The sequence below is a fragment of the Chanos chanos genome, chromosome 9 (assembly GCF_902362185.1).
Source record: "Chanos chanos chromosome 9, fChaCha1.1, whole genome shotgun sequence".
In the NCBI taxonomy this organism is placed as follows: Eukaryota; Metazoa; Chordata; class Actinopteri; order Gonorynchiformes; family Chanidae; genus Chanos; species Chanos chanos.
Genome location: NC_044503.1, coordinates 30,556,984 through 30,570,944, shown reverse-complemented (window position 1 = coordinate 30,570,944; position 13,961 = coordinate 30,556,984). Strand labels below are relative to the sequence as shown.

At 42.8% G+C, this 13,961-nt stretch overlaps 1 protein-coding gene across 1 annotated transcript in view; it reads right to left on the bottom strand.

Annotated features, from left to right (window-relative positions):
• Positions 1 to 8,685: 8,685 nt before the first annotated feature.
• fam171a1 (family with sequence similarity 171 member A1) overlaps positions 8,686 to 13,961 on the bottom strand; it is a 29,229-nt gene continuing 23,953 nt past the window's right edge. Inside the window, exons 6-8 of the mRNA XM_030783568.1 lie at positions 11,481 to 11,597; positions 10,696 to 10,813; positions 8,686 to 10,463 (exon numbers count right to left, since the gene is read on the bottom strand). Coding sequence (XP_030639428.1) covers positions 8,693 to 10,463; positions 10,696 to 10,813; positions 11,481 to 11,597 — 2,006 coding nt within the window. The 3' untranslated portion in view covers positions 8,686 to 8,692. The remainder of the gene's footprint in view (positions 10,464 to 10,695; positions 10,814 to 11,480; positions 11,598 to 13,961) is intronic.

Genomic DNA, 13,961 nt, shown 5'->3' with positions numbered 1-13,961 from the left:
GATTTGAACAATTTTAAAAGAGGATTGTACCAAAGGGTGATAATCACATCTAAACAGTTTTGATGCGTTTCCATGATCTCATGTTGTATTACATTGATTGAACCACTTGCTCTTATCTCAAATAAAAGCATTTTTATCTGAACAATGAAAAGGTTCCATCACACTTTTCACTAAATGTGCATTCAGTCACTTTTTTGCTGCCTACATTAAAAACAACAACAACAAAAAAAAACCTCACCAGACCCACTTTTCAGATACGACTTTCTGTCTCAGTCCTGCATTCTTAGCATCTCCTTTGCTAACCTTGCATGAAACTAATTTTACATTAAAAATCATAAGTCATACTATATGGTGCTTTTACAGACACTTTAGCAAGACACAATGGCACAAACGAAAGTGCATGGGAGTATACTTTTACAAGCAGGGTTGTTAAAATAGCTTATTGGAACAACACTAGTTAAATATTAACAAAACCTGTTGCGTACATTTACTGCCTGTCTGAGTTTCTAGAGAAACTACAGAAATTAAGAATTTGAGTCCAGTTTTTCTCGGTTTTAAAGAACTGATTAAATTTTTTTTTTGAGCCTGAAAAATTTCAAAACAGATTGACCCCAGAAAATGGCTCACTGTTTAACGGATCATTCTGCAACACATACCCACAATTAATAAAGGTTAAGAGTAATTTGACAAAAGTCCATAGCCCACACATTTTGCTCCACTTAATTTCAGCCTCATTATCACATTTTGTCAAGACAAAAAGACGTTCGCCTTTCATTGTTTATAACACATTCAGGTTGAAAACTGAATTATAATACTTTATAACTACAGAATCAATAGAAATAACACCTTTTTCCCCAACCTTTTTGAGTTACTAGATGGTCTAAAGAAGGGTCCATTTTTTGTAGGTTTGTTTCAACTGACTGAATAAAAGGGCTCACCGTTTAACAGATCACGCTACAACACATGCCAACAAATAATAAAAGTTAAGAGTAATTTGATGAAAGTCTTTTATTACGCCTTTTTAGTCATGACATATTCGGGTCTGGGGGGGAGCGGGGGAGAAGCGGGTGGCTGTCCCTGCCTTTTCTCCTCATTACTGCTGTACGCCCAACGCACAAGTGAGAGTGAATTGGAGTATAATTTCACACAGGGTATGAAACTTTTCACATCGTTCAAGGCTGTTTAAATGACTTATCTGAACAATCCTAGTTAAGTAAGGGAGAACGTACAGCGAGCCGGTCATTATAGTGAAATAAACCGGGTGATGCAAGTCTTGAATCATCCTGGCGCGACTTATGACCGGCTCGCTGTGCATTATTCCACTTATTAAACGGATATTTATTAAAGAAATCAATAATTTGATACAAAATACTGAACTGAAAATGATTTTAGTCATTTAAAAATGATTGCATTGCGTCTGCTACAAAAATAGTTCCATAGCAACGGTTTGTTATAGCAGCGGTCTGCTATTCAGCAATAACAGGCCGTAGAATGCCGTAACTGACCGATCAGAATCGAGTATTCAGCCGTGTAATAAGCAATAAAAACTGCGTTGTACATTTAATGCATGTTTGAGTTACTACACGAACTAAAGATTTTAAGAATTTGGGTCCAGTTTTTGAAGATTTAAGTCAACGGACTAAATTAATTTTTTTGAGCATGACAAATTTCAAAACAATCTGACTGCAGGAAAAGGCGCGCTGTTAAATTTAATCATTCTACAACACATGCCAACAAACAATAAAAGTTAAGAATAATCTGACGAATGTCCATAGCCCACACATTTTGCTCCACTCTTAAACTTCAGCCTCATAATCACATTTTTCAAGACATGAACCCGTACGCCTTTTATTGTTTGACACATTCAGGGGGAAAAAAACCCCAGAATTATAAGAATTTATATCTACAGAATCAATAGAAATAACAGCTTTTCCCCCAACCTTTTATTCCTGATTGCTGCTGTGCGCCCAGATCACAAGTGAAAGTGAGTAGGAGTATAATTTTACACAGGGTATAAAACACTTCACATCATTCAGCGTTGTTTAAATAGCTGATCTGAACAACCCTAGTTAAACATTAATAAAAACTGGTTAGTACATTCACTGCATGTTTTGGTTACTGGATGAACTAAAGAATTTAAGAATCAGGGTCCAGTTTTTGTAGGTTTGATTCAGTTGACTGAATTAATCTTTTATGAGCATGACATATTTCAACACAATTTGATCCAAGAAAAAGGTTCACCATTTAACGGATCATTCTACAACACATGCCAGCAAACATCACCAGAATTTTCAAAGGACTTTCACCACAGAAAAAAGTTTAGCTGTTTAACTGATCACTGCACAACGACACATAAAGGCAAGAAAAAGCAGTTAAGTGGTGCTTTGATTAAAGTCCATAGTTCATTCATTTGATTCACTCTCCACCTTCAGCCTTATTGTAACATTTTGTCAAGTCATCAGCACACACATCTTTCATTGTTTATGACACTCTCAGGGAAAAACAAACAAACAAACAAACAAACAAAAAAAACCCAGATCACTGACCCATTGCTAATACTCTTTTGTAAGTGTGGATGACTCTCTGAGCCAATGTGCCGGAATAAAACAAAATCACACAGACAGTGACTGGATAGTTTTAGGGACAGAGTCACTGGTGTGATTTTAGTAAGGGATATTTTATTTACACTTTGTTGGTGTAAGTCTATTCAGGTAAAGCATATTTAGAAATTACAAATATTTAGATAATCTTTTACAGTTCAATTTTTTTCTCTTTTAATTGCTTTTCTGGGTGCTAAACCATATAAATTATTGATCGTGTACATACTGTAAAACTGAGAGAGAGAGAGAGAGAGAGAGAGAGAGAGAGAGAGAGAGAGATGCAATGTTATTCATCACATCTGAAAATAGTGGGAAAGACATAGAAATGCACATCTTAACATAAACCTAAACATAAACATAAGCTAAACATTTTAAGATGGGTTACAAGATTACTCATGCTGTGTATTGTAAAGAAAAAGGACATAAAAGCATAAGAAAGAATGTATGTACATAATGTCTACCTGTCAGAAGTCAGAAGACAAATCTTAAATATGTCTCTAAAATGTTCTCACTGATATGTAATGCACTGACAGATGGTAACTGAGGTAAAGAGATACTTTGTAAATCAACATGGACCCAGTGATGGGAGCATGAATGAATCAAACAGACCAGAAAATCAATTGATCAGAGTTTATTACAAGTATTACAAAGCATCAAACCAATGACTGTGTCAGGTGTCTGATCTGTTGATTACACAGACAGATGAATGACATAACACAAACATTAAGACCAACTGTCATACAGCTTTCACATTTATGCCAGTCCTCAAAAGAGGCACCAGTCAGCATCCTCTCCACAAACACACATCCATATGTGTTCCATACTAAAATTCTGATTACTACTAAATGATAACTAATTGATAACCTCATTACTGTCCTTTTTATGGAGGTGTTCGCAGCATTGCACATGTAACGTCAATAAAACCAGGCCTCTGAGATGCATGGGATGTTTCACCACATAAATAACTCTGGCATTTCAGTCACTAAGCAAAAACAGATATACATTTCAATTGAGAAGCATTCAAAAAATATCACTGTACAGTAAGTAAGATAAGGACATATTGCACAGTTGTGCCAGATCCATTCTCAGTGCTTGAAGGCTGAAAGATCAAGTCTGAAAAGCTCTTTTATATAGAATTTATGAATAATGTTTGGCAATGCAATGAACTGTATGTTTTAGAGCCCCTGTTACGTCTCAAAATGAAGTTGATTTCTTTTTTGGGGCCATGGAGATGTTCTCAGCTGGACTACATTTAGTTTAACCAACATTTCTAACATTTCCGATACCTAAAACACATCTGGTACAAGCAATCATTTCACTGCAGTATGTAAAAATATGTACAGTCTCAGACCACATTGTGGCAATAAGAGCCATGTCCCTTATAATAAAATATTCTTTTTTAAAAACATGGCGTCTGCATACGGGTCATGATCCGTGTTTATAAATACCTGGCCCAGGTAACATTGCGCTCTCTCCTCCACTTCCTCTGCCTGGTGTGTCGCGCTTGTGCGTTTAGAACACCTCAAGGTATCTGCGCTGTTAGGACGCGCTTGGTTTTTTTTGAGAGAGAGCGAGAGCGAGGTTTTCTTTTCCTCCATTCGGAGGTTTTTTTGAACCAGAACAAGTTCCACCGGTAAGTCGTTGTCAATTCCTGCTTACGATTTTATTGTGATTTTTTTTTTTGTAATCGTATGTAGCAGGTGACACGGCGGCGGTGAGACAAATCTTCCTTTTTAAAGTCCGGTTCCATAATGACCGCTCTTTAGAAGCCGTAACCTTGGGCTACGGCTTGGGGTTTTTCTTTTCCTTCCGAAAGGGTTTTTTTTTTTTACCTAGGGATAGCGCTTCTGTTCTCCGTTTATTTCAGTTTTGTTTTATTTTCTTGTTATTTTCCTAAGGCGCCCGGGTTGCCCTTTTATTGTTGATGTATTGAAAATTGTGTTGAAAGTTATTTTGTTACGGCAATTTTAAAAGTCGGATTGCCGTAATATTATGTGTATTATTTTGAACGTGATTGTTTGAAATTGTTTCTTTTGGAAGTTTGTGGTCAGGACTTATTTTCTTTAGTCAAATAAATAAATAATTGAATAACTGTGCTTGTGTTTGGTTCACTGTAACTTAGGCCGGCATTAATAACATTTATTATTATAATATTTTTATTTCTAACTACTCTGTCTGAGTGGTGGTGGATTTCACCTGGCGCCCGAACTGTAAAATAAAAATAGTCCCACTACCGTCACAACATTAAGATCAGTACATGAAAAAACCCAGAGCAAAATACAGAACACTGGTGAAATCTGATCTTTAAGCCACTTCAGTTTCTTGTGTCTACCTTTTGTTCTTACAGACTCAAACAGAACAAACTTCAACACTTTCTTTTTTTCTTACATTTATTTAAGTTTGGTCTATTAAGGCTCCTGAAATTCTGTCAGTGTGTTTAGGTTTGTTGCAGGTTGGGGCAACTTGGCTCTTCTGGGCTTTGAACTTCTCTCTACACCCTAGAGAATCTCTACAAGAAAACACTGCTCATAACATTAGGGTGTTTAAGATGCAAGATAAAAAATAACTGTTTTGAAATGGGTCCTGCACAGTTTCTAGTCATCGAGATTACGAGACTCAAATTGGGTTATACAGAGACGGAATGGCTTGCAGCAGGGAACCTGGCACCCCAGACTCCCGCAGCACCCCCCAGAAGACACCCCAGGGAACACGATCCTAAGCCTTCTCAAGATCCACAAAACATGTGTACTACTGGATTGGTAAACTCCAATGATACCTCCAGTATCCATGCAAGGATGAAGAGCTGGTACGCTGTTCCATGGTCAGGACGGAATCCACATTATTCCTCTGGGATCTGAGGTTCGACAGTTGGCTGGAGTGTCATTTCTAGCACTCTGGAGTATGCTTTCCCAGGGAGGCTGAGCAGTGTGATACTCTGATAATTAGAGCACACTCTCCAGTCCCTCTCTTTAAAAATGGGAACCACCACCCCCGTCTGCAACTCTACAGGCGCTGTCGCTGGCCTCCACGCCACATTGAAGAGACATGTAAGCCATGACAGCCCAACAACATCCAGAGCCTTAAGCGTTTCAGGGCGGATCTCATCCGCTCCTGGCGCCTTGCCACTGCGGAGTTTCCAAACTGCCTCAGTAACCTTTGCCAGGGAGATGGGCATGTCAGTCAGGTTTAGGAGCTCCTCAAAGTGTTCCTTCCACCATCCAGTCACCTCCCTGTCCCTGCTGAGAACAGTCTGGATGATGTCCTGCCTGCCCCTCCTGAGCTGCCTGACAGTTTGCCAAAACCTCTTTGAAGTCAACCAAAAGTCTTTCTACATGGTCCCCCCGAATCCTCCCATACCTGAGTTTTTGCCTCCACGACCTCCATTGCTGCAGCCCTTTTGGCCTGCTGGTACCTCTCAGCCAATTCTGGAGTCCCCCCGAACTAGCCAAACCCGGAAGACCTCCTTTTTCAGCCCCGATGGTCTCCCTCACCAGTGGCATCTACCACTTGGTCCTTGGGTTGCAGCTACGACATCGCACCTGGACTCCATTTCTTCCCTTGCAGATGGTGGGCCCACAGCAGTATAACCATAATAAACAACATAATAACCGCCCCCAATTGTTACAGTTTCTAACCTTACCTTTTTGTTAAAGAAATATTGGATGTAACATGGATGGCCAGCAGGTGGCCAGCTTTTTCTTTTCCTTCGTTTTTATCTTTTTAATTATTGAAAATTATTTGGTAGTTATTGAAAAGTATACACACACACATGGAATTTTCTCAGAATTTTTTTCATAAATGTCACATAATAAATGTTTTCATAAATGTTTTTTCAGTCCGAGTCAGCTAGAAATAAATGTGTTTTTTCATCTGAACAGCTAGTAAAAGGTTTACTATCAACACGTGAAATACATGTAGAAAAGGTCATTTAGGGAATGACTTGGGCGTCTTATTACATAATGTGTTCAGGTTATTACATAGTTCACTAACAACTGTTACTCACTTTATAATGTAGTAACTAGCATATAATGTGATCATGTATTACATAATGCGCAAAAAGATGGTACATTATGTCATCAACATTTTTAACATAATATAGGCATATTATTACATTATGAGTTTTTGTTACTTTTTTTTTTTTACATTTTGTGCTATTATTACATTATGTGCAGTTATTATGAGTTGCAACATACATTATATAACCACTTTTATGTATTTAACTTAAACTGCCTAGGTGGTGGTTAATCAATGGGCGTACACTGACTGCACACCGATAGCTTTAAGGATGTCGACTGATTTCCAGAAATCTGATCTGGATCTCAGGCTTTGTACAAAACATTAACACATTCACGTGTTGTTGTTTAGAGTTTGTGACTTTATTAAGGATAATAAGCCAGAATTATAATACAAGCAACCAGTCCAGACATTCAGAGAGTAGAACAGAGTATTCATTTTCAAAGTGTTTATCACAGCAACATATGAGTAAAAAAAAAAAAGTTTCATGTTGCAACACACACACACAAACAAACAGTTTTCCGTCAGAAAGAGAAAGGAAGAGTCTATACACAGGAATAATACACCTGAAAACCAGACACAGCCAAACCCCCACACACACACACCCCCACACACATCTTGGCAAAACAGTTATACAGGCACATGTACACAGGTATCGCTTAAACACATCTACACACTCACATTGGATGTTGAAAGTGTTTACTGGAATATTTGCCAAGCAGAGTGCAAATGCTGCACACAGAAGAGAGTTTGTGATCTATACCCGGATCTACAGTTTGTCCCTATGCTGGAAAAGAGAGGATTGAGGGATGGAGATAAATGAAAGGTTAAGAGAGACTGTGGAATGGAGAAAAGGGGACGGAGTGAAAAACGGAAGTGCAGGGCGTGAAGAGGAAAAAGAAGAAGAAAAAGAAAAGAGGGAAAAGAGGAAGAAGAAGGAGGAGAAGAGGAAGTGTATGGACAGGGGTAAGACAGGCAGAGACAGAAGAAAGAAACCAGTGAATTGTTTTTAATGGAATAAAGGCACTTGGGGGTAAGATAGTATTGTGTCAGACAAAGTGAGTTTAGTTTGGTGTTCAGTGAATGTGTATGTGTATGTGTGTGTGTGAAGCCGCCCTTCATTTTACTCAAACTCAACACAGGCGTAACAGAAATCACAAACTGGAGTAAAATATTTTGTCAAACATTTGCAACTAAAAAAAAGTCATAAAATAGTGGTTATAATGGCAAAAAAAGGCATTTCAAGCAACCAAATCCTGTTCAAAACCAATGCATAGCTTTTTTGCTTTTAGTGGATATTGTGCATCAGTAACCCAGGTGTCAACCAGAATGAACAAGTTTATGGGACTTAACATAATCCAGGAGAATACACTGAAGGAGAAGACTATGATTCATCACAGAAGCAAAATGGAAGCCAAGAGCAGGCACAGCTTCACTTTAATTGGTGGAAACATTGACTTTCTGTGCAGCGGTTACTTGTTGGAAAGCCTTCTCTTCCAGTTTTTACGCTCCTAGGACAATGCATCAGTTTTACATAACAACGGTTGACCCTAGCAACCTTTCACTTAAGATCTGGAAGACTCAAAACCAAATTCACTTCAACTGATTGGCTCATAAAGAGATAAAACATCAGGTGTTGCTGACATATAGCGTTAGAGTGCTGCAATGTTCATATGTCACCACTAGAGGGAGTCTTTACCTGACTGAAACGATTCATAAAGCTATACATAATGACTGCAGATATTTGCTTTGTCGGTTCACGCTTTTTTTTTTTTTTTTCTTTTTTTGTTTTTGTAAAGGCATAGCAGTTATGCATAAAAGTGTTGTTGTTTTTTTTTTTTTGCTTTTGATTTTTAAAGTCAACTGTGCTCACACACAGGTTGGAATGTCCCATGTGCAGAATATGGCAACAGCTCATTTTCTTGAAGAGTTAGAAAATGAACTGATCTAGGATCAGGTTTTTAATCACAGCAGTCCTGACGGACTATAAGAAAACGCAAAACCGAAGCAGATCACGGTGTCTGCGTGCTAGGGGCCACGTCCGCCTGTCGGGTAGGTCAAAGTTCAAAGGTAAGAGGTCATTTAAGGTTGAAGGCCATTAGAGGTCTCTCCTCCCGTCTCTGCCACGGGCTCTTCTTGTTCTCGTCCTCGCCGCTGTCGTCGTGGGCAACCAGGTCGTTAGGGGGACTATTGCTTTGGGGTAGCCGAAGGTGCGTCTGAGCGCGCTCAGTTAGAAAATCTGTCTCTTTCGTTCCACTCTCCTCCTCCGCCTCCTCATCTTCTTCCAGCATAGGCTCAGGCAGGGGAGGAGGTGAGGGGAGTGATGGAGGGAGCGCTGAAGGTGGCGAAACAGGCGATAAAGTCCCTTCTTCCTCCTCATCTCCCTCTCTTAACTGCAGCAAAGGCCCCTGGGAAATTTCTGCTGGGCTGCAGACGGGTGTGGCGTTCTCGCTGTTCGTGCCTTTATCTGTAACGTCATCCACAAACACCAGCTGCGTGTAAGCGACACTTGGGGCTGTAGCCTGGGGCCCCGCAACTCTGTCCTGACCCCTGTCCTCTGCCCTGTCCTGCTCTTTCACCCTGTCTTGACCTTTGCGTCCGGGTCTAATCTCGCTCATGTCGACGCCCGAGTCTAAACTGGCGTCGTTGCTCCCGACCCCGCTCCCGTTACGTCCTGCCCTCTGCAGGTCGATGTAAGAATGACGGATGTGCGCGTTCGAACGGCCGTCCAATGACACGAACCACGCCCGAGGGTGCGGGAGGGGCTTCCCGCCCCTGAGTTCCATCAAAGTCTTCTCAGCCAATAGCTGATCTTCGCCGTTCATCTGCACCACTCCTAGCCCGGCCTGGCTGAGAGAGTTAGGGATGGACAGAGCTTCAGGCACAGAGGCGGTCTGTAGCGTCCACTCCTCTCCACCTCCTTCTCCTTTTTCTCCACCCTCTCGCCCCGTTTCCGGTGCTCCTACGTCAATCTGATTCTGTGAACCTGTCGTCTGCCCAGCCGGCTGATGGGATGCGTTAAGCTCCGCCTGTATGCTCTCCAACTCGCTCTGCTCGTCCGATTGGAGGAGAAGTGCCTGGCCCGACAGGGGGTGTGTCCCGGGTAGACGCATGTAGTGGGCAGGGATCAGGAGAGTTGGGCGGGCCTTACGATAGGCCTCTCCCCCTTGGCTGACTTGCAGCTCTGAAGTGCAGCAGAGCAGGGCTCCGGGGTGGGGTAAAGGGGCGGGGCGTTCCAAATGGTCCACCGACCGAGACAGCAGGTAGTCGGCCGGACGGCGCTCTATTCCCGGGTCCCGTTCCGGTGACCCGGCGGGGCCGATGGGCGTGGCCGTCACCGGGGAGAGGCGGGGGTCGCGTACGCTCGACTTGCTGTCGGACGACAACCTTCCCGTGGAGGAGGTCTGGTGCAGCGGATGGGGGGAGGAAGAGGAGACGGAGGCGTGGAGGGGATGGACCGATGAGGAGACGACAGAAGTGTAACTGCGTCGGTACTCTCCTCGTGCCGCGGGCGAGTCGTACCCCTCCGAAGGATCGGCGGAGCGAGCGAATTTTAAGGCGAAGGTCTCAACGGATCGCCTGCAGTGATTGCTATTGGATCCTCGGCTCCGGAGCTCGTCCCGGGACGCCAGAAGCTCATTGGTGGAGGAGTCAAAGGGGGTGGGCTTTAGCATGGGTGTGTGGAGGTCTGGCTCTGCGCCTGAGGAGACCAGATCAAAATGGTCCAGGTGGGTCTCGTTGACCAGGATCAGGTGAGACATAGACGTGGCCTGGTCCCGTTTGGAACTGTCCAGTGCTGTGCTCAGAGTGAACTTTCTGTGGGCCGGTCGGGACCGGGCACACTTCCTCCTAAGTAAACAAACAAACAAACAATTGTTAAAAACCACACCAGAATTAAAATGGCTTTAAAATAACTGAAAGTATGTATTACAGGCACGTGCCTCAATCCACACACACACAAACACACACACACACACACACACATACACACAAACACACACACACATTCACATACATACACACAAACACATACACACACACAAACATACAAACACACACACAAACACACACAGAGACAAACCTGCAGTAATACAGCAGCAGGCAGAGTAGGAAGAGCAAAATGAGGGCCATTCCTCCCAGTATGGCCAGTAAGAACACGGTGTGATAGGTACTAATGTCCTTCGCTGCTACAACGGGACCTGTTCAAAACACACACACACACACACACACACACACACACACACACACACAAACTGTTATTTTTAGACTTCTCTGTACTAAAATCACCCATAAAGACCACTAACTTCCATTTTCTCTCGAAGCATTTTCTAAGAGGGGAGACAGACTTGTCCAATCACCGTCCCTTTTACGACACTTAGGTAAATTCTCCAATTGACATTTCCCACATTTCCACTTGGGGGTTCAGACCTGCTGGCTCCAGTTCTCCCAGTGCTCATGCATAATGGTATTATCCTCTCCACCAGATGCTATAAATAGCTGGGCGTATCGGTAAACAAACAGATGAGTCGACTGGCGAGCGCGTGGCAGAGTGGGAGAGTGGCACTGTGCCCAGTTTGCCCATTCCCATGTGGGGCATTATGAGGCACTATGGCGTGTGTGTGGGAAAGAGAGAGAGAGAGAGCTACAGGCAGCTGTCTCTGTTAACCCAGATCTCAAAGAAAGGACAGATGTGTATGGGGGGGGGGGGGGGGGGGGGGGGGGGGGGGGGGGGTCAGATCTGGGGTGCTTCACAGCATCAGAGAGAGTAAATGGTGCAAGATCAGGCTATGACAGACAGACACACAGAGAGACAGACAGACTGCTGATGATGGCTAGCTGTGACAGACAGCTGTGAGATGTTCATACCTGTGTTTACTGGAGACATGGCTGCCACCCAGTAACCCAGCTGAGGAGCAATGTAGGTAAGAATGAGGTCACCCCCCTCTCTCTGTACGTATCCTAGACTGCTCTGCAACCAGGCCCCTGTAACACACACACACACACACACAGTATGGTTATAATAAAACCTCTCTCTGTACGTATCCTAGACTGCTCTGCAACCAGGCCCCTATAACACACACACACACACACACAGTTTGGTTATAATAAAACCTCTCTCTGTACGTATCCTAGACTGCTCTGCAACCAGGCCCCTGTAACACACACACACACACACACAGTTTGGTTATAATAAAACCTCTCTCTCTCTCTCTCTCTCTCTCTCTCTCTCTCACACACACACACACACACAGTTTCCTCTCTCTCTCTCAGAAACACACACACAGACACACACAAAATTTGGTTATAATAAAACCTCTCTCTCTCTCTCTGTGTCCCTCTCTCTCTCACACACACACACTTACTTCTAAAAAGGACTTGGATATCTGACATTAATTCACCAGGTTTCTCATGAGTGAACCACCAATGCAAACCAGACTCCAATTTCAACCCTTAGTTTACTGCAGAAATTTGAGTACAAAGCTTGTACAATAACAATCAGTGCACTCTTTGTGTTAATGACAAAGCAGTCTGATTTTAATAACATAACACTTAGCATGAAGCACACTATTGTATCGTTATTAATTCTGGTTTCAGTCTAGCGTTCATCTCAATGCAGCCGCTGGGTGAAGATGCAGTTCTGCCTTTCACCATGAGGTGGCAGTCTAAGAGCAGGTTTTGAGAGAGAGAACCAGCTCACTGGAGACCATATGGTTACTTGGCAAAAGTGTCATAAGAAAAATACAGTAGAAATAGAAAAACAGAGAGAGGACAAGACAGTGAGCGTGTGAATATGTGGGAGAGAGAAAGGGAGCCAGGGAATGAGGGAAAGAGAGAGACAGGAGAAGACAGGAAGCAGTGAGGAGAGAGAAAGAGAGAGAGAGAGAGAGAGAGGGAGTAAGTGATTCAGCATATTTCTCCCCTCAGGTGAATTTCTCCCTTCATTACATTCAGAGTTTCTATCAATCTCTGTCTGACCCCTACCTACTCAGCAATTACTCTGTCTCTCTCTCTCTGTCTCATACCCAAACACACACACACACACACACACACACACGGCCAGGGCTTCAACACGCTGACCACACACATAAATTTAAGAACGCTGCTGACTCTATATGGGTCCATAAGGAGAGTAGAGTCTAGAGTCTGAATCATCAGATAGACACACACACAAACACACACACACACACACACACACACACACACACACACACACACACACAGAGAGGTTCCTTTATGACCTAACCTTGGCAGTGACCCTTAGAGTTGGTATTTTAACCATATCAAACATCCCAGTCTGACTCAAAAGCACTGTGTACACACACACACACACAGTGACATCTACTGGGTTTTTATGAGTCTTTCCCACGCTCATTCACAATACACGCACCTTTACAATAACCAGCTTTTCATCCATCTCCATCAGTCATTCTCTGTATTTAAACCTGTATGTCTTTGGTCTGAGGGTGTTCTACTGTGTGCTCTGTAGGTTGATTTTATACTGTACAGTGTTGCTGTGGATTACAAAGGCAGTATTGTCTAGTGTGATAGCCAAGATCTCCAACTCCTTATGCATTAGTCCAGTTCTGTGCACTGTGAGGTCTTAACCACTAATTATGAGACAGTGCAAAAAAAAAATGAATGTTCACATATGAGACAGTGTGCACAAACACAGACACAGACACACACACACACACACACACATCAGATGAAGGATGACGTGAGTACATTACAATAAGGCAAACACACAAACCCAAATGACACATCAGACAAGACGTATGTAACACACTAACCATGTCATTCAAAATCACACAAACTGCAGAACTCACTCACAGAAACACACACACACACACACTGAGGTCAGCTATACCTCATTCTATTGTGTTAGTGGCAGTGATCAGACTCTCTCTCTCTCTCTCTCACACACACACACGACTTCACACACCCCGTGTGAAAACAGGTGTTCACGGTTTGTTTGCTGGCTGCGTGCATGACCAATGTCAAAGTCATGCTCTTGCCTTTCAAATAAAAAAAGAAAAGAAAGAAAAGAAAACATACGGAGGAATAAGGAAGACATTGTATTTTTTCACCGCGGTGAAACACGCATTCATGTTCCTCCTCTGTATTTACAGAGAGCCCTTCCACAGTCGACGGGCGAGCTCACAGCGCTGAGTCGTTGACGACACTCGCGCTCAACATGAAAGAGACAACCCCTGCACTCTTAGCTGGGAAATCGAGTTATCCAGACACCGTTTTATAGTTCCAGAACTATTTTGTTTATGACCCGTTGCCAAGCGACGCCTGCGGCAACTAAATGGTGCAGATACAAGGATTGTTGTTGTCGGCTTA